The sequence below is a fragment of the Rhipicephalus microplus genome, chromosome 1, assembly GCF_043290135.1.
Source record: "Rhipicephalus microplus isolate Deutch F79 chromosome 1, USDA_Rmic, whole genome shotgun sequence".
Taxonomy (NCBI): Eukaryota; Metazoa; Arthropoda; class Arachnida; order Ixodida; family Ixodidae; genus Rhipicephalus; species Rhipicephalus microplus.
The window spans coordinates 226,986,522-227,007,275 of NC_134700.1; the positions used below are offsets into that span (position 1 = coordinate 226,986,522).

General features: G+C 46.1%; 3 protein-coding genes across 4 annotated transcripts in view; 2 read left to right on the forward strand and 1 right to left on the reverse strand.

Moving 5' to 3' along the window:
- Positions 1-11,706, forward strand: part of LOC119166764 (neprilysin-1-like) — a 48,985-nt gene extending 37,279 nt beyond the window's left edge. For both annotated transcript variants that reach the window (XM_075891489.1, XM_075891490.1), the window contains exons 17-21: positions 2,410-2,528; positions 2,651-2,716; positions 2,802-2,897; positions 2,982-3,040; positions 11,093-11,706. In XM_075891489.1, the coding sequence (XP_075747604.1) occupies positions 2,410-2,528; positions 2,651-2,716; positions 2,802-2,897; positions 2,982-3,040; positions 11,093-11,198 (446 nt within the window). In that variant the 3' untranslated portion in view covers positions 11,199-11,706. The remainder of the gene's footprint in view (positions 1-2,409; positions 2,529-2,650; positions 2,717-2,801; positions 2,898-2,981; positions 3,041-11,092) is intronic.
- Taf11 (TATA-box binding protein associated factor 11) lies at positions 11,557-18,859 on the reverse strand. Its single transcript, XM_037412385.2, has 4 exons — positions 18,596-18,859; positions 17,575-17,953; positions 15,330-15,605; positions 11,557-11,790 (listed from the first exon to the last, which is right to left on the reverse strand). The coding sequence occupies exons 1-4, from the start codon at positions 18,621-18,623 to the stop codon at positions 11,787-11,789; spliced, it is 687 nt and encodes a 228-aa protein (XP_037268282.2). The 5' UTR covers positions 18,624-18,859; the 3' UTR covers positions 11,557-11,786.
- A 492-nt stretch (positions 18,860-19,351) lies between these two features.
- Positions 19,352-20,585, forward strand: cyp33 (peptidylprolyl isomerase cyclophilin-33). The gene has a single exon (XM_037412384.2). It carries the CDS (start codon positions 19,528-19,530, stop codon positions 20,446-20,448), a length of 921 nt encoding a protein of 306 aa, XP_037268281.2. The 5' UTR covers positions 19,352-19,527; the 3' UTR covers positions 20,449-20,585.
- The last annotated feature ends 169 nt before the right edge of the window (positions 20,586-20,754 follow it).

Here is a 20,754-nt window from a genome sequence, read left to right on the forward strand (position 1 = left end):
AATATGAAAAAAAAACTTTGAAATCTGTGACATCACAGGTTTCGGCATGAGATTTAAAGGTGACACCACGAGTGCAATTTTCTCTCTTATTACAAAAGCTATGCTAGCAAAATTAAAGAGATAAGAGTTTTCGGCATAAAATTTGTGAATCTAAAACATTTTTACTGTTTCACTTTAGCACTCCTTGGAATCTGGTATGTGCTCTCACTGCTTAAGGAATTATAATGTTTAGCAGACACTAAGACATGGGTTGATTTACAGTAGCATATTTAAAAAAGCTATTCATGACTGATGATGATTGATATGTGGGGTTTAACGTCCCAAAACCACTATATGATTATTCATGACTGAAGCCATTTCTAAATCGTAAATCTAAAATTTTGCCCTGGCAGAACTGCCTTTACTCATGCTTCCACATGAACATGCATATAATAGTTGATAAAGATTACCAAGAGTTAATAAAGATGCAAGAATGTAAGAAGGACCAGCTCAGAGGGCCACTCACCAGGTTTGAAAATTTTGAGGTGACAAGTGCAATGCGTAGATGAGGCATTCACGATCACGTCTGGCAGAATTTGCAATGCTACGCGCCGTGGAAATGGGTCAAATTTCAAGATGAACACTGCTCCCCCTTCCTTTTTCGGGCACACGCCCAGAGAATGAGGGGATGACGTGCGCGTATGAAAGGCCCTACGTACACGGCAATGCAGACACGTTGGTCATCTACGTAGACAACTCTGCTCTGACGTTGTAAACAGTGTATCATGTGACATGGCTTAAATTATTTAACACAACATGCGTAGTTTATGTATTTTGTTGCTTGAATAGATGAATAAAATGAGATAAATAGTGAGACACAATAAGCAAATGTGCGCGTCTTTCGTTCATTTTTTCCGTGAATCGCAACGAGATGCTGGGCTAATGTGCCAGCGTTTCGCATGCGTTAGTGTCCCTGTGGTCAGCGCATCAAGCAGATGACAGCCGTGGAACGCTACAACGTGTTCGCGGACTCATTGTGATCACGTATTTTACCGCATCTAAGCCAGCGTTTCCAAACCATCCCACAAAAACAGGCAGTAGACCTCAAAACAACGCTGGTCAAAAAAAGAAAAAAACGCCCCTCGCGTGCACGGGGTGTTGGGCTTGTTCAGGCACGCCATGCGCACGTGACCGTGACATCTTAGTCGGATGCCGGAGAAGGTAGGGAAAAGATTTGGCTAGCGAAGGCTGCGCGGGAAAGCAGCAAGGGTTTCGAGCTCGCCTCCTCTCATGCTTGCTTCGCACTGCTTCAAAAACACAGCTTTCTCAGCTCATAATGAACCGATTCAAAAAATTTTTGTGGCAATATGTTCCTCATCGGACACCTAACAACTTCCATGGTCTAACTAAAATTTGGTATGGTGCCTGGTGAGTGGCCCATTAAGGGGTATGGTAGGGTAAATAGGTTATCATAGTTTCGAGCTTTGTAGTATCTCCAGAACTGTCCCATATTTTGTCCTGAAACTTCAGCCTATTCAATGTTGACCCTGTAGCTTTTCTTACTTGTGTATGGTGACCTTCAGTAAGCTTTCCTTTTTTTTTGTTAATTGTAACTCAGTTTTATAACACTTTAGGTTCAGACTATTTGCAAGAGACTTGGATACAATCTGAGAAAATTCAAGCGCGATTGGTTAGGAATGGTACGTCAAGCTCCAAAAAAATTTCAAAAAGCTGACTGAGAGAAAAACGCACTTTTATGCTTAAAAACACTTGTGAAACGTGTGCGCTACATACAGCTATAATGCCGCTGAAAATGCGTTTCCGTGAGAAAACTTGCTATCGAAAAATCTGAACATAATAGGAAGTGAATATATTCAACCGATCATCAGGCCATAAATCTTGTGAAAAAAAAAAAATGCATATAAGCAGAAACGATGCTGGGAAGGAGCCCTTGAATTTACTAGGAACGTGTTCTCTGGCACCATTCCAAAAGGGCTTGGAGCCCTCCAACGCGGTCGCCAATAGATGGTTTTGCTCCTGAATGTTTCTTTTTAATAATGAAAATTTCTTAAATCTTTTTTTTGTGAATCTATTGTACCATAACCCCTTAACTGTTTGAAAACATGAGTTCCCGCTTTGCAATGATTTCTGTCACTTAGTTAACCTGTAAGCATAGATTCCATTCGAAGAAAAAAAATAGTCCCACAAAAGACTAACCGGTTTGTTAAAAGTGCATTATTGTATTTCCAAATTATCGCAATAATATTCCTGAACACTTATATCAGAACAGTGCTGTCACAAGAAGTGATCAAGTGATTGATATATCTTGTGTGTCCCTAAAGTCATTGGTAACTTGAAACAGGCTTGCAGAGAACTTGGTGGACTATAAGGATAGCATTTTAAATGCACACTTTACCCTTTTACATACAGGTATCACTATTGATGAGTTCGGTGTCGACTTTGAAAAAGACCAGTGGTCCAATGCCACAAGACAAGAGTTCAACCGGCGCATGCAATCCCTGATCGACTTTTATGCCAAGACATTCCAGGTACTGTGCATCACTTCTGACAAGATCTCTTTTAAGCTAGACAATTTCCTTTCAAATAGGTGGGAAACTCGGCCACATCAAAGAAAAAAAAAACTTACACTAGCCATAATTTTGTTGCACAGGTCAATGGCAGCCATACCCGGAATGAAAATTTGGCAGACACCTCAGCTGCTCGGTTTTCCTTTAAGGTGAGGCACGAAGCAGCACATGTAAATTTCCACAAGCGTCTAGTGAACTTGAGACCAAAAAAATGTTCTTTCTTTTTGCCTGCAGTCGTATCGCCATGAGCAGGGACCAACCAAAGCACGTGTCTTGCCAGGCTTTGAGAAGTATACTAACGACCAGCTGTACTTCCTCTCGTTCGCTTCGGTACGTGTGCGCATCATGTTATCTAACCTTTTTTAAAATTACGTGGTTTTGATGGTTGTAACATAACACTATCTTCCAAAACAGATATGGTGCAACAATAACAAGTATGACCCAAACTCCATCTACAGCAACAACCATGCAAGGTAAGCATTCCCATTTTTGCAATACAGAAAACTTATCAGCACCTAAGGCCAGCATTATGATGAGAGCAAGAAATTTTTACACCACGCACTCCCTAACAGCACCACACGCATTGGCCATTATTCACTGTAAAACACAAACAGTTAAACTTAAATAGTGTTTGTAATGAAGGCTGTGATGCCATTTGTGAGGACCTAACTCTGAAATTTATAAAAGACCTACCGCAAAAACACTGCCAGTGATACGTCAAGCATGCATTAGGAATAGCTGCTATAAAGAAAATGGTTTTCCCAGTTTCCATGGTGCATGACCACAAAAGCCGCATCAATTCATATATATACTGTCATCATACAGTCATCACTGTTGCAAACTTTCTTTTGGTATGTCAAAGCGTATTACTTTAGGCTAAGAAGTATGGTTTCATTGCATAATGTTCCAGCAAACATGGAGAATGTCGATGTATCACTCAAGAGCACATCGCCTATTGCCACACAACACTCAATTAAAGGCTACTTTTTGGCCATACTGATAACACTATTCCACATCTTGAAAGAATTATAGTACTGTCAAGTATTACAACTTCCAAAGCACACTTAATGCCCTATCACGTGAACAAAGTATCTAATATTTCTGCATCATGATTTCTTGAAGAACACTAAAGACAACTATTAAGTCGATGTTTATTGTTAAAATAGCAGTTCAGAAACCTCGCAGTATTACTTTAGTGCAAAGGAAGGGCTTATTTTGAAATAAAATCACGTTCTAGTGGTCTGCATCGGGTCAGTGCACTTCAAATTACCCGCCTCTCTTAAGAAACGAACCGACCGGACCGACTCGCGTCACTGTTGCCATGCACAACGTTGCCCGGCTTTACTGCGCTAGTAGCAGCAGACCGACAGAAGCAGGAGCCACAGCAGCAACAACGGCCATAGATCAATTTCCCGCTATTGGCTCCGAGATTGCAGACATTTTTCGGCTCAACTGTGCCCCGCTAGACAGCACTACCTGTGCAATGTAGCTATGCGAAAGTTGAATTTTCCAACCACTCTCGCCATTCTCCATAGTAATGTCTGGCGGTTCTTTTTTCCATGAATTAAACAGAAACCAACAAGCATCATTTTATTGCGTCTCGTGATGCACGGATGGTTCCTTATTTAGCGCAGCTAGATTGATTACTAGTGATTAATTGTAGGCAGCTCGTCTGATGTCATCGAGATCATTTTGAAAATGTCCTAACGCGGCGCAAGTGTTTTTGTGCATTTACCATAACTTCTCGGTAAATAGGGCACTGTTGTTAATACTGTCCTTTTTGATGTTGTCATACACTGAGCTCTCATGCTGACATAAATTGTTATTTGACTTTAGTGACCCTTTAACTAGCAGTGCCATGGTGAACTAGCTGATGCTGTAAATCCTCCAATTAAGACTATTCATGAAAAAAAAAAAAGAACAGTTTCACAAGCCAAGCCAGCTGCAGTAATAGCAAGGTATATTATGGTCTTGCTGAGACAACCCGAGGTCACCAGCACAATGAGAAGTGCTAATAGCGGTGTTGCAGTTGTCAGACCCCATTGGCGTGCAATATTAAATGGACGAACAGCTGTCAGAATTTGGCACTGCCCAAAGAAAGGATTGCATTGAGTATGCTTAGCACCTACTCTCCATCCTGCTTATTGTTATGCCAGCGAGTCCTCGTCAAACGACCGTGCCTCTGAAAAAGGCAATCTGGGTCAAGGCCAGCCCGCAGTCGGCCTGGCGCGATCAACTCGACGGCGTGAACACGCGCGGCGCATCCCTGGCCCACGTGCATTGAGTCAGCTGCGCGCGTGACAGCGAGCCGGCGTCCGCATGTCTGGTGGTCTGACGCATGGCGCGGCGGCCCCCATTGGCGGAATCTGCCCGGACGACCAGCGGCGCTTCTGATTGGACATTTTGGTTGGACCCGGTGTAAATAAAAGAAGCCCTGCGGCGCGTCGCGATCGGCGGTCCTATGTGAGAGGCGTCCCCGTGTCGGAGTGCCGACATGTGTGTGAGTCAGCGGTCTTAGGCGAAAGACTGACCTATGTGTTAGAGAGAAGAGCTCGGCTCTTCGAGTCTCTGTCGGCCCCAGTGCCGAAATTGTAACGCCTCTGTAAATATGCTGTACATAAACCTTGTTTAACTCACCGTCGTCTCGTCCGCTCGTCTTATCAGCTCTGCGCAGAAGCAGTCGCGAGCTGATAAACATACGCTACCAAACGGCTGGTGACCTTCCCGGCGGAGTTGAAGGCAGTGGCGCCTCCGGGGCCGTGTTGGCGTCGCCGTCTTTCGCAACAGTGGTGGCTTCGGCGGGATCGGTCCGTCGTTCGCAACAGTGGAGGTCAGCGGTGGGATTCGGAGCTGGCTTCGCAACAGTGGTTGGCAGCTGCGGGATCGGCCGGCGTCAGCGACATCGATGCGGTGAGTGCCTGATGTTTTCCCCTCAGTTCACCAGACTGCTCTAGCTCAGGTTGTAGTAGTTTAGAGAAGGGCTGTGTGAAGCATTAGAGTGAGCTTTGATCGTTTCAAGCAAAGTCGAAGTGCTTTGAAACCAAAGTTAATGCGGAGGGGGTAAACACGGGAGAGTGAAAAATTGCTTGCGCGTCTTGCTAGTTGACTTATAGTGGGTACGGCAAGTAAATTGTTAACAGGGGCAAACAGAAAGAGGCTAGTGTGAACGATGGAGAACCTTAAAGTGAAGGAACTCATCGAAATTTGTGAGGAACTCGGCATTACTTTGGGCCGTGCGAAACGAAAGCAAGCGATCCTTGAGATCATGAAGGATGAGGGAGTGTCGGCTGAGGAAGTCGATGAGGCCTGGGTGGATATTAAAGCACGCCGTGAGGAGGCTGAAAGGCGAGAAGTAGAAGCTCGCGAAGAAGCTGAAAGGCGCGAAGCTCGCGAACGTGAAGAAGCTGAAAGGCGCGAAGCTCGCGAAGAAGCTGAAAGGCGCGAAGCTCGCGAACGTGAACAAGCTGAAAGGCGCGAAGCTCACGAAGAAGCTGAAAGGCGCGAACGTCGCGAGGAGGCCGAGAGACAGGAGCGCCTTGAGATGAAACGACTAGAATTGGCAATCCTACAGTGTTCGCAGGCGCCTAGCGCAGCTTCTCCGACGATGCAGGTCAGCGGTATTAGAATTCGGGATCAACTGCCACCGTTCGTAGTAGGCGAGGACATGGCGAAGTATCTCGTCAAGTTTGAACACGTCTGTGAGCGAAATGCTTTGGAGCAGTCTCTTTGGGCGCGGAACCTGCTAGCTCTTCTTCCCGGCGAAGTGTCCGACGCGATAACTTGCTTGTCGAGGGAAGCGTTTGAGAGCTATGACGAGGTTAAGGAAGTGCTCTTGAGACGTTATAAGTTGTCACCCGAGGCTTTCAGGCAAAGGTTCCGGTATGCTAGAAAGGGGAATGAGTCACACGTTGACTTCGCGTTTCGTCTTAAAGCCGATTTGATTGAATGGCTCAAGGGCGAAGGTGTTCATGACGACCGCGATAAAGTGGTGGAATGCGTTGCATTGGAGCAATTCTACCGCTGCATCGAGGAGGATGTCAAACTTTGGCTGCAGGACAGACTTGGGGACGTACAGTTAAACAAGGCAGCTGAGTTAGCTGAGGAGTATTATACTCGCCGAAAGTTGCATAGCAGGGCAGCGCGCGTTGAAAAGGATGAAAGGAAAGAGGGCTTTTCAAGGAAACCTGATCAACGGAAACCCGCTCCGCACCGTAATTTCAAGAAGGACCCATCTCTTACGAAGGACAGTGTAGGGGAAGGGCAAATAGAAGCGGAGAAATCGAGTGAGGTTTCTACCACACAGGCATTAGAACCGGAAAACAAACGGAAGCCGCTAATCTGCTACAACTGTAAAAAGGAAGGGCACATCGCGAGAAACTGTCAGGAAAAGTTTGCCTTCGCAACGATCCGAGAATCAGAAAAAAACATGCGGTTGTTGGAGCCGTATCTCCAAGAAATTAGGGTCAATGAGAAAACGTGCCGAGCACTTAGAGACTCAGCGGCAACAATGGACGTTGTCCATCCTTCATTGGTGTCTCCGGATGACTTCACAGGAGAATGCGCGTGGATCAGGCAAGTCGCCGAGGAGCAGAGTGTTCGCTTACCAATCGCCACCGTTGTCATTGAAGGCCCGTTCGGTAAGCTTTGCACCGAAGCGGCTGTGTCTGCCGCGCTGAATGGTCGTTTTTCTTATCTTTTCTCCAACAACTCGGAGCAGCTTCTTAAAGAGCAGGGCAAATCGTTCTTCCCCAACTTAGCGTGCATGGCTCCCACGCGATCGCAAGCGCGAAAGCTTTCGCGGAAGCTTGACTTGGTTCCATGCGGTGAACTCTCAAGTGACCTTGTCGGCGGGTCGACGGAACCCCAGAAAGGAAATTTTCCGCATGAGTCACGTGAGCAGTCACGCGAGCGGCCCGTCGCGGGAGCGGCCGGCGCGGTATGCGCTGGGGGAGACGACGTGGCGCCATTGAGTCAGAGCGAGAGGGTTGCAACGCTCTCGCCTGTAGCGGAAAGTGGGAGCGAGCTGCCGAGAGTTGATCGAGAGACGCTCATTCGAGGGCAGAGTGAGGATCTCTCGATTGAAGCGCTAGTGGAAAGCCAAATTGAAGCGCTCGTGGAAAGCCAGAAAAACGCGGCAAAAGTGCTGTCGAAGGAGCACTACGAGAAATCGGGGAAGAAGCGCGCTTTTGAAGTTGATAATCAGGTAATGCGGCTGCAGCCACCCAGAAGGAACAAGCTTGAGGTTGATTGGGAAGGGCCCGCCACAGTATTATCGAAGCCTTGCGATACAACTTATGAGGTGCAAGTAGGAAGGCGGCAGAACAAAATTTACAACTTGATGAAACCCAATGTTCAACATCAAGCGGTCGTAAATCAGCTGTTGAAGGCTTCAGAGGAAGAGGGAGCAGAAAATTTGAGTTCTAGTGAGGTGATCGAAGGGGGATCGAAAGTAATTTGGGAGCAGATAAACCTAGAGCCTAGCTTAAGTGAAGGAGGACCTGAGAAAGAGGACCTGAGAAAGATTGGTTCCGAGTTTGAAGACGTGTTTTCGGACCGCCCCGGAAACACGAGGGGGATCGAACACGATATCGAGCTAAGCGGTGAGGAGCCAATCCATAGCAAGCCGTATCGTTGTTCTCCTGTGGAACGTCGCAAGTGTGAGCCGCTCTTGGTACCGCATAGGTATCGTCGCCTAAAAGTGACCGGTTACTGAGATGGAGCGTGGTACTCCGACAGGGCAACTTTGACGTTCGCTAAAAAAAAAAAAGAGAAAGCTATACGCTAATGCAGGTGCATTGAGCAGTGCGTTCCAGCTAGTAACTTCTCAACCTTTCGGTTTCTGGCTGGCGATTCGGGGCAAAATTTTCACCTCATCACGACCTGGGCTGAGCGCTCTCGTTCAGAGTGATCTCAAGGGGCCAACTTTATGTGGTATTCTAATTCGTTACGTTGTTGTACGGGAAAAAAAAATTGAGTTGTCATTTTAAGAGTCTTGTGTCCCACATGTGCCTCTTGATGTAGAGGGAACAAAATTCCGATAGACACGTAGATAGGTATATGTTGTTCTATACTTTGTCTGGTGTTCTGTTGGGTGACCGAGGGCACTTGCTTGTGTCGTGTGTTGTCTGTTGTCGAACCGTTCTTAGCAAGTTGCAGAACGATCGACAAGTGCTGAAACCGAAGATGGTCGGAAGAGACGAGCGAAGTTGGCCAGCAAGTTGTGGCGACAAGCCCGTGGAGCTGGGATCCGTCGTCAAAATGGGATGTGTTCCCGGAACAGTCTGGAGCTGTATTCTCCCCATGGCCCTGGAGGCGAACCTGGAGGGACCTGGCGAACGAGCGCACCTGACATCCGAGCCCCGTGGAAGCAGCTCGTCTTTCCGGTGCATTGTCTGGCGGCGGGGGTGCTGTTATGCCAGCGAGTCCTCGTCAAACGACCGTGCCTCTGAAAAAGGCAATCTGGGTCAAGGCCAGCCCGCAGTCGGCCTGGCGCGATCAACTCGACGGCGTGAACACGCGCGGCGCATCCCTGGCCCACGTGCATTGAGTCAGCTGCGCGCGTGACAGCGAGCCGGCGTCCGCATGTCTGGTGGTCTGACGCATGGCGCGGCGGCCCCCATTGGCGGAATCTGCCCGGACGACCAGCGGCGCTTCTGATTGGACATTTTGGTTGGACCCGGTGTAAATAAAAGAAGCCCTGCGGCGCGTCGCGATCGGCGGTCCTATGTGAGAGGCGTCCCCGTGTCGGAGTGCCGACATGTGTGTGAGTCAGCGGTCTTAGGCGAAAGACTGACCTATGTGTTAGAGAGAAGAGCTCGGCTCTTCGAGTCTCTGTCGGCCCCAGTGCCGAAATTGTAACGCCTCTGTAAATATGCTGTACATAAACCTTGTTTAACTCACCGTCGTCTCGTCCGCTCGTCTTATCAGCTCTGCGCAGAAGCAGTCGCGAGCTGATAAACATACGCTACCAAACGGCTGGTGACCTTCCCGGCGGAGTTGAAGGCAGTGGCGCCTCCGGGGCCGTGTTGGCGTCGCCGTCTTTCGCAACAGTGGTGGCTTCGGCGGGATCGGTCCGCCGTTACTCAACATTATACCATAATACAGTCAAAGTTCGATTTCCCGGACCCTCAAAGGACCACAAAAATGAGCGGAAGATCGGGTAGTCCGGAAAAATGGTCGCATGCCAAAACGCACCTTTTTTACACACATTTTTTTACTGATGGAGAGGCTCAAGGAAGGAGTACAACATTCTCTATGCAATCCAGCAAATTCATCCTGTAGGTGGCTCGTTTATTGGAGACAAAAGGACGCGGCCGACGCTACCTCACTGGTCAACACTTTGACTCAAAAATGTCGCTTGTTTTATTTTCCATGGCCTTCTGCTTGCATGTGATGTTATTTGCCTCAATTTGGGCTGTCATGCTGTCGCTGCCCACTGATGACAGTGTCATTAGAGCTAGCATCAACTCCGAGCTCGTTTGCTGTGTAGGTGCTGCCTCTTCCATCTCTGTGTCCGAGTCATCAGAATACTCCGTAACGTGACGAATGATTTTGCCATCGCTCATTTTTGCTCACAGCTCTAGGTCTTTGTCAGCAGTGGCAGAGCTCTCAATGGTTATCCTAGCTGGAATCGAAACGCCGGAAGCGCACAGATTGTCAAAGGTAACGCCCACAAACAGAAGTTTGTCACACACGCTGCCTACTTCAGGCATGGCAGCCGACTTGGCATCAGGTCTGAAAGCTGCGTGGCGGCTTTCTTTTCAATTGCAAGTGTACGCGGGGGATTTGTGGGCTTCGAAGGAGCGCATGAAGATGAAGGAGCAGTCGGCGTTATTGCTGTAAACGGCGAATTGCTTGACGAAAAGCGCAGCACCAAAGAGCTATAAACTTGGTGGATGCTGAAGATCAGGAAACATGAACGCTGAAGATATTGTGCAGCAGCACATTGTCTACCACTGAGCTGACAGAACAACTTGTGAACGAACACAGTGAGGTTTGACCGCAGCTTTTATGAAGCTACGGCTGGCAACGAATTGGCGTGCACTAGAATGCGGATATTGCGGTTCCGAGAGTACAGCAGCCAAGGCGCAATGCTGCTGGTCCCACCCACGGCCTTCTCCATTAGAAAAGGTCGTGTTCACACCTGCAATGCTGCGAGTATAGTGGGTTCGTGGGTACGAAGACAACAAAAATAGCGGTGTTGACGACGACTTCAAGCCTGCGGTTATTGGTAAAATTTCCAAAAAATCTAATGGTAAAGGCTAAAACATCCAAAATATCCGACTTTTTAATACATTGACTCTATGTGGAACTTGACGGTGCCACACATGAGTCCGGGAAATCAGGCATGTCCAGAATTTCGGGCGTCCGAGAAATCAAACATTGACTGTATCCACCAACAATGCAGGGCGCATAGAAATGCAGAGCAGTCATGTGTGCCCACAGTGTGCACACAGAAATCAATCACTGCCCTAGCTCCGAAAGAGACTCTTGAATGTAACTTGATTATGTACCTCTACTCGCAGGGTCAATGGACCACTGATGAACTTGGACGAGTTCGCAGAGACCTTTCAATGTTCCCGGGGAAGCAAGATGAACCCGACGCAGAAGGCTCCCGTGTGGAATATCTAAAAGCCCACAACTATTTATACGGCCCACTTATGCAACTACCTCAGCATTTACACACACACTTACACAGGACGAACAAACTTCCAATGATAATGTTGCAGTTTGTGCGTGATGTTAGTGTCATGTTATAATGACAGTGCATTTCATATCAGAACTATTTAACCAATTTAAAATATGTGTGTGCTCCTCTTACAAACAAAGAAAAGCCCTATGTTTTTTAATAGCAAGACAAAACAAGTTTACTACACCCTTGAAGGCCTTTACAGTATTCCATAAACCAGTTGAGTGGATGTAGGTACTCATTCGAGTGATTGGAACAAGCTTTTTTGTATATAGCAGATAGAAACCATGCATCACTTCATAACATCACAGCACACTTCTTTATTATTTATCTACTTTTCATTTTCATACTTCACAAGTCATGAACATATGATGGTCGCCATATGATATTATGGTTAGAAAAAATAATAAAATGTACAGAATGCAAAGAATAAAATATTTTACATATTCACACCTGTTGTCTCTGCCTCTGCAGCAACAATGAACAGCTGTCAAGTTATCAGCATGGTTCCTTTCCTGATTCTGCTGATGTCACCTGATAGAAAAGCAAGACAACAAAAAATATGAAAACAAAACATAAGCAAAACCAAAAGCATACCAAGTAGCTATGGTGAAACACAGCAAAACTACCGAGATCAGGATAATAAGAACAGAAAACGGCTTGCTATATCTTCAACTTTTGTGTGTATGCAAGTATGCATCTAGGGAAGTTTTTATTGATTGTATTTCTCAAGTTCAAAATATATACATTTGCATTATGCCATTATGCTCGTACTAAAGCCCATCATGGTGGATTAAATGCACTATTTTAAGCAAGTTACAATCATGCAAACTGATGAAAACGTATAAAATAAAATAGAATGCATAATTATATTTAGCAAGAAGCTCAGTGGTGGCCTAAGAAAGCCATACAAAATGAATGAAGACATGTACAAAATGACAACAGTAATGCAATAAGGAACTTTTTCAGGGTAGACCCACACATATTATGCTGTGTACTTTAAAGGGGCCCTGCAACACTATTTAGGCACGTATTTTTCATCGGTTCTGCTGGTGCTATGAAACGCGCCAATATCGTTGCACACATGGCAGCACCAAAATCAACACTGTTATATTTTAATTCGTGGGACAAACTACCTCGATTTCAGACCACGGCGACACACGTTGGCTATTTTTGTTATGGGAAGTGACGTCGTGTCATGTGATGCGACGACAAACATTATTCGATCTTGATTGGCTTCACATGAGAAATAGCGTGCAATATTCATATGGTGGTAGCTAGGCCATACGAGTAAATGCTAAAAACAGCAAAAACCTTTTTTATACTTTCTCAGAAAGAAATAATTCCTGTTTCAAAATGATGTGTTTTCAGAACAACGAACACAACACTTAGCCTGCGAACGAGGCTATGGTAGTTTTCAACGAGCCAAAAATGCAACAGGCGCTGGGCGCCGGCGTTGCTGTAGAACGCTTTTTGCATGCAAGTCGAGAAGTGACCCCGCCCAAAGCGTATGTGCTATCTTACACAGTGTGACCGTGGGAGCGTCTGCTACCCAACGCACGTGGTTCGTATACGACGCCGTCAAAAAGAGAGGTCACGAGGTATTGTGCGAAAGCCACCACGGGCGTCGTTTCCGGAATGTCTCTATGAGATGCGTGCAGCAGGCAAGTGATATGTGAAAGGGAACATTTCTCATCGTCGTCTGCTCAAGTTTTGAACATCAAGCACTCATAACTTCCCTTTCCGTGCACCAATTTCCATCATTATTGCTACATTCACCTCCGTAATCATCCCCACACGCGTTTTGGTGCTAAATAAGGCTGCCCCAAAAGTTTCGCAGGGCCCCTTTAAAGAGACACTAAAGAGAAAACGGTTTTGTGCTTATTAGTAAATTACAGTTTCACAGTACCGACAATACCAATTTTGCTGCTAGATCACACTTGGTAAGCAAGAAAACACGCCAAAAGAAAATGAAAATACCCCAGGCAATGCAGTCTTCATATGACATACATCGTTATCGGAAGATGCCATTGAGTTAACAAACTGTCAGAAAATTTCATTCAGTGTGGCAATGCCTGGAGAAATGACTGACACTGAAATCGTTCAAAATGCCACTAACGTAGAGGACAGCGGAGACGACGGCGATGACGAACTACCTCGAGAGGTGCTGACATCTCCTAAGACAAAAAACTTGCTGTGTTTGCTTCGAAATAAGGTCGAGTGCAGCGGCCGGGAAGACCAACTGCTGCGATGCGTCAAGCAGCTGGAGGACCCCTTCCTACGTCTGAGTACGACCGAAAAGCAGACGAGCATTAGGCATTTTTTTCTCTGCTGAATAAAATGGCAGCCCGGCAAAACCCAGCCGGTTAAAGTCTCTTGTGCGTTATTTTTTCTCTTTTAAACCTGCATGAGAAGAAAGATTAGAAACTGCCACTGAAGAGCCGGTAAGGAGTAGTGATTTTTCTGGAAAGCCCTCATTTTTCCCAGCGATTAGCACAAATTTTCTCATTTTGAAAATCCATTTATCTCAAAATTTTCCCTGGTTTTTACCGACTTCGAGTTAACTATGTGTTAGTGAATAATAATTGTTGGGGCTTAACATCTGGAAACCACCATATGATTATGAGAGATGCCGTAGTGAAGAACTCCGGAAATTTCGACCACCTGGGTTTCTTCAACGTGCATCCAAATCTGAGCACACGGGCCTACAACATTTCCGCCTCCATCGAAAATGCGGCCGCCGCAGCTGGCATTCGATGCCGCGACCTGCGGGTCAGCTGCCGACTGCCTTAGCCACTAGACCACTGTGGTGTGCCTTTTTCTCGCCATTTTTTTTTAAAACACTACGAATAACAGGAGACAACATTGCTGGATAAAAGAAATGACAAACTTGTCAAAGCAATGCTTTAGGCTTTCCAATACAAGCTGTAGAGGCTTTAGCCCTGGTATGCATTCATTCTACAAAAAGCCTGGCCCCGTCGCGGTGGTCTAGTGACTAAGGTACTCGGCTGCTGACCCGCAGGTCGCGGGATCGACTCCCGGCTGGGGCGGCTGCAGTTCTGATGGAGGTGGAAATGTTGTAGGCCCGTGTGCTCAGATTCAGGTGCACGTTAAAGAACCCCAGGTGGTCGAAATTTCCGGAGTCCTCCACTATGGCGTCTCTCATAATCATATGGTGGTTTCGGGATGTTAAACCCCACATATCAATCAATCAGAAGCCTAGGGCGGTGCTAATCCTTGTGATGCTAGTGCTTTCTATAACAGCAGACAGAGTAACATGCTCTGGCATCACTGCCCTTGTGAAAGCGCACGTTGGAGCCATAAAGCTGAAAATAATGTAGTTCAAGTGTCACGTTTCATTATGCATACACAAGGACGCTGCTGATACTGTCTTGGTGAGCTTAGTCAACAGGGCAACACTGTAGGCAACTAGCAAGGGGAGGGTAATTTGCAGTGCCAAAGCATATCATGGCAGTATTAGGCAAACTGCTGCTAAAGTATGCAAAACTTTGCATCACTGCTTGAGATGTCATAAACATGTCGCTCACTCTTGTTGCAATGCTAGACTAGAAGCGAGAAGGCAAGGAATCCAAGCACAATGGTTTGGAGTACTAAATAAAAAATAGCATTCAATGTAACGTTACAGAAGTGCAGCAAAAAAATCTGTACTCTGTTTCTTCTGTCATGGTATAGTAGTTAGTAGTATCTCTTACCTGCATGCATCCACACGCCAAAGTGACAAGAGATAAGGAAGGGCAAGAAAGTTAACAAGACGGCACTGATTAGTCAGCAAGCAATAAGTGAAGAAAACAGACCAGGAATATAGAAGCAGCACATACAGAAACAATAATGAGGTGACATTGATCAGTTAGTACTGAGGCCAATGCAACCCAGCCAATTTTCGAGACATGCCATGATATGTCTAATGTTAAGGAGATGCAGAAAAGTTGAGCACTAAGAAAGCTGGAATCTGTAAAAAGCATGACAGATCGACAAACACTAGACACAGAATGTCGAAAGGGGAAATGACGCACAGCGTCAAAACAACACACACTGCCGCTCAGCACAGGTACCTGAGGACACAGGCAGGCCGCTTGCGTCCATTCGGGATAAAGCCGCGGGCCCTGAGACGGCGAACGGCTTCACGCAAGTGCTTGGGCTGCAGAGGCCCAGTCTCTCCTTGCTTCTCGAGAACATCAAGTGCTTCCTCCACCACTTCACCCACAAACACCTTTGCGATTCCAGACACCGCAATAACGACGTTCTGGGAGACTGAGCAACCAGTGATGGACTGGACCAGCCGCTTCACCGCGGCTTTCGGAAATGCTGAACGCCTGTACATCTCATACCTGTGTGAAGAGGAAGTAATTAACTGTAACCCTGACAACGAGACTAGGGCAATAAAACAGTTAGTTGGAAGTATAAATAGATATGAATTAGCAGAATGATGAAGTTGATACATGCACCACACCAGCACTTTTCATTAACTACCTAGCATGCACTAAACTCCGGGCAACACACCATAGTCACTATGTGAATCCCACGCTGTAGCAGAAAAACTGACATAGAAGCAATAACCTCTTCTTTCCAGGATATAAGGATGGCTCCCATCCAACATGCCTGAAATACAATCCTACCTGGCTGGTGTTTAAAATTGATCCTATTATATGGTAATATAATTGACAATTAGTAGCATGTTCAAAGTGTGAGTGTTTCACACTAGCAATGTGATCTTGAATACTAACTTATAAACAATAAAGCAAAACACGACATTGCTGCATAAGGACCTCCTTTAAATTTCCGTTACTAATAGAACAACTTAATACACTAATAAAAATATTAACTTACAGAAGATGACAGTTAGAACACAGTGGTAATTCAAATACAATCGCAAATTTATTCTAATTTAAAAAAAAAAAGATGTTATGCATTGCTGAAAAATTGTATTTGTACTAAACCAGCGCTGTAGGTGACATACCGTAGAATACCGATGATGTGAGATATTAGCTTTGAAGAGCCCTGACATCAAGACTGAAAAAGCTAATTTTACGCTAACGGACTCATGAGTCAACTCACTCAGGCTTAGGTAAAGCCATGAGTCTGAGTGAGTCTGGCTGAGTAATATGTCGATCTAGAAAAATTGCAATGAGTCCAAGCGTGAGCGAATCCTCAAAACAAAACATAGTCATAGAGTGGTTCTGAGCGAGTTCCAATTTTTCTGCCAACCTATCATGACAACAGTTATAAAAATGCCAGGGCTTAGGTTTGGATCATTCTCACATTGTGTCCTTCACATGCTGCTTCGTCAAATATCATGGCTCATTAACTAGCACACCAGAACATTTAAAAACATGGTTGATCCCTCCATCATAGGGACCGGTAAAACATGAAAAAAAAATGTGTGTTAGCAGAAGTAGTTCAGTGTTTGCTGTACATTGACATAAAAGAGCCTGGGTAACGTCTATTGGTACTTGACAGCTATAGCACCGCTTAACGTGGATGCATCTACGTTGACGTTTAACCATGCATCTCTATCCCAATGACTAACACCGATCACTAGTGATTAAACAAACCCTTGTGGTCATAGATGCTTGCAGTAGCTGTAGTAGTTAACAGTGAAAGCAGAACCAGAGAAAGCTAGGCGATAGCCAGGAAAGCACGACTGATGAAATGCTAAACTTAGGCCATGGTCGCCTACTCGCTGAATGTTGGAGTTTATAAACACCACTGCCCAGTCATGTGTTGTGCTTCCAGAGGAAAACGCAACACGTGTTTTGTTTTCCCTTTCACCATCCACGATTATTTGCGAACAAGCAAACGTCAGGTACGCGGAGTTACGGTCGCGCTTGCCTTGCAAAGTGCTTGCGCTTCGCAAAGCTATTTTGGTATGAGTGGATGTTATGAGCGAGGATGTTGCTGTAAAGCCCCTGATAGAACGCTGGAGGTAAGGTCACAACCTGATCGTCTCTTAAGGTGTTCACGAAATTCTACTTCCCTATTGGAAATGCACCAAATGGGAACGATGCTTGGAAACGACTCGTTCAAAGAACTAATTGCAGATGCCACAGTGGTGATGCATTAGTGCACTTTACCAAGAACTCTGTGGGAGGACAGTGGTAGATACAAAGGCAAATTCTTTGATGTTTACAAAGTTTATAGCTGTGGCCCAGTGGATAGCGTGCCTGGCATTTGTTGTCACAGACCCAGAAGTCATGGGCCTGCCTCCTGTTGACAGGGTTTTTTTTTTCCTTGCCTTCTAACTGTGCGTTTTTTTTATGTCATTTTTGTTTTCAAATGAAGATGGAAGAAAACTCTCACCTGTTCAACTGGGCTTCCGAGAAATTGGATACGAGAACCTGCATCTTCTCGCGCTCCTCTTCTTCAATCTGCTCCCTTGTCTTGCTAGGTGCCGGCTGGCTATCTGATCCACCGGCAGCACCTTCAACTCTCCGCGAAGCAAGGCTCGGACCCGGAGTGTGACTTACAGACTCCTCGAGCATCTGAAGGGTGATCTCATTTTCTGGGGAGTCTGGCACCTTTGGCTCGTCTTGGTCGTGGTCCTGTTCGTGATCTTGTTCATTGTCATGGTCATGATCGTGTTCAGTGTCGTCGTGGTCCAGATCAGCTTCCTGGTCATCAACGTTGGCTGCATTGTCCTTGGCATCCTCGTCACTTTTCGCCTGGGACAGGTCACCTCCTAGAGAACACACATAATGAAAAACACCGATAGCATATCAGTTCACCAGATTATCCGACTCTTTAGGAAAGGTCAGGACTGGTGTTATTTATGTCCGTTAACTGCCCAGCTGGTAAGGAAAGAAGCTTTTGTGCGGGCGTTACGTTCAAATTATTCTGCATGAAAGGAGGTGCATATAGGCCACTATAACTGGAACTCGGGCTGATTATTCGTGTGTTCCACCGCCGAGACCTGGGCGCGCCAGGGGTTGCTCACATACAACAAACATTTGATCTTCGCGGCTGCAGACAATCAATCTTAAACCACACTGTCCTGTCACCTTATTCCGGTCACCTTATTGTAACTTTAAATGTTCTCTTAAGATTCGGCAACAGCCATTAAACCCCGCAGGTCAAAATCTATCAGGCCCTTCCTTTGTTGTTGTTGTTGTTGTTATTATTGTTTCTGCTGTTGTTCAGTTGAATCACAACGCGCGAAACGCACAACACGCAACTTGTAGTGGAGAGTTAGGAACAAGAAGACCTCAAAGCGCCGAACGAGCGCACGCATTACGCTTTGTCAGACCGTACGAGCTGCTTCGTTACCTAGTGTTAACTATTCCAAACGAGAAACGGGTCCCTTAGAGGTTGGAAGATGTTTTACCTGTGCTGTCGTCGGGAAACGCTGACATCGTGAATATTGTCAACGAACGTCAAGAAACGATGCGAAATTTGTCACAGCCAAAGGGCAGCCAGCGTGGAGGAGTTCGCGAGCGTAGTTTATTACCAAGGGTGATGCTCAGAGTGGAAAAGCTCCGAAGAACGACGATGCGAACCTCCACATTTCCAGCGCGGGCTGCACCATCACAGAACACCTACCAGGCACCATGTTTTGGGCGCACTAGCGACGCATGCGGTAGAAATGTACGGTACCATTTCCTTCCAACCGTGGCCTCTGCAACCGTGGGCTCCACAACCGATGAAGTTTCCTAGAAACATCGAGTTTCATACAATAATATTATTGTATGAAACTTTATGCCTGGGAAACTATGATTTAACTCAAGGTCACGCTGCCTTTAGAAGTATTGACGGAATCAATTGCGGAGGCCACGTTCAAACAACTATCTTTCTTTTTCAATTTGTTCGCTCATGTCATGTCAAAAAGTCATGTGCTTTCAAACTAAATAACAGCAGTCTAAAAAAAAATTTGCTGAGTATGAAGCTGGTGGTCTGTACCACAAAAATAATAGAAACGCACAAACAATATGGTCAATACATATTTCACGTTTCTCTTTGTAAACCTTATAAAGAACAAAAATATATATTTGTATTGTTTGTTGTTAAATAATAATTTTTTCTTAAAGCGGGCATTATGTGAAACAATTTTATTAATGGCGAGATGCCAGCATCGGTCAGGCAACTCTGATATTGTTTATACTGGCGGCTGTTGGCCGTCGCCAAAAACGTGTGTGCATCTTCTTACTATGTTTCTCGTCACAAGCGAGTTTTCATAGTTCCTGCTGCGTTTTAAAAAGTTCGGAAAACTCCTTGCAGCGAGAAATCGACACGGATCGCTAAACATCGTCGTTGGTCATAATGGCGACGACATCGAAACGCATCGTCTACGTTGGAGGACTCGCGGAGGAAGTCGACGAAAAGGTGCTGCACGCCGCTTTCATACCGTTCGGCGACTTGGTAGACGTGCAGATTCCGCTCGATTACGAGACTGAGAAGCACCGTGGTTTCGCCTTCGTGGAGTTCGAGAGCGCGGAAGACGCCGCTGCGGCCATCGACAACATGAACGACTCGGAGCTGTTCGGCCGAACCATTCGCGTCAACATCGCCAAGCCGATGAAGATCAAGGAAGGTTCTACGAAAGCAGTGTGGTCCGAGGATAGCTGGTTGCGACAGCACGCCGGTGAAACTCTCAACACCAAGGAAGGCGACGAAAATTCGAAGGAAGGCGAGGAAGCCGAAGTGCAGAGCGACGACAAGGAGGTCGGCGAGAAAGCGAAGAAGTCGGCCAATCCTCAGGTGTACCTCGACATCAGCGTCGATGGCCAGGAGATCGGAAGGATCCGCATCATACTCTTCAAAGACGTGGTTCCTCGCACGGCGGAGAACTTCCGTTGCCTGTGCACGCATGAGAGGGGATTCGGCTTCATCAAGAGCACCTTTCACCGCATCATTCCGGGATTCATGTGCCAGGGCGGTGACATCACGAATCACAACGGCACAGGCGGCAGGTCGATTTACGGCCGCAAGTTCGACGACGAAAACTTCGAACTCAAGCACACTGGTCCGGGAATACTGTCCATGGCCAATTCGGGTCCTAACAGTAACAGCTCCCAGTTCTTTCTCACCACGGCCAAGACAGACTGGCTCGACGGGAAGCACGTTGTGTTTGGACAGGTCATCAGTGGCATGGAGATCGTCAGAAAGATGGAAACGTACGGTTCTTCGTCGGGCAAGGTGTGCAAGAAGGTCGAAATTTGTAACAGTGGCGAATACACGTAGTTCTAGCTGAATAAGATGATTTTTGTGTGTTTTTTACCATGTCTGTGCTGTGTTTGCTGAACACTGACATTTGTAACAAGTGAGAATGAAATCATTTGCGCACTGCTGAAAAGACTATAAAGGTTGTTGTAAAGTTGTTTACGTTGTTTTGCCGTCAAGGTAAACCGTCTCATACTCACGAGGGAAATTGAGCACACTTTCGATCTTAAATACAAATGAGCGAAAAATAGATCAATATCAAACACTTTTCACAGTAACCGTCGAGTGGGTTCATTAAAGGAGGTTATTGCCTCACGAATCGACTGC

What these genes read in the sequence shown, in the direction of transcription:
- Taf11 (XM_037412385.2), bottom strand. Translation starts at nt 18,623, where the DNA reads ATGTCAGCGTTTCCCGACGACAGCACAG. An exon ending in GTTTCCCGACGACAGCACAG is followed by an intron (nt 17,954 to 18,595) that starts GTAAAACATCTT and finishes TGTGTTCTCTAG; the next exon opens with GAGGTGACCTGTCCCAGGCG. An exon ending in TCGGAAGCCCAGTTGAACAG is followed by an intron (nt 15,606 to 17,574) that starts GTGAGAGTTTTC and finishes CTCTTCACACAG; the next exon opens with GTATGAGATGTACAGGCGTT.
- cyp33 (XM_037412384.2), top strand. Translation starts at nt 19,528, where the DNA reads ATGGCGACGACATCGAAACGCATCGTCTACGTTGGAGGACTCGCGGAG.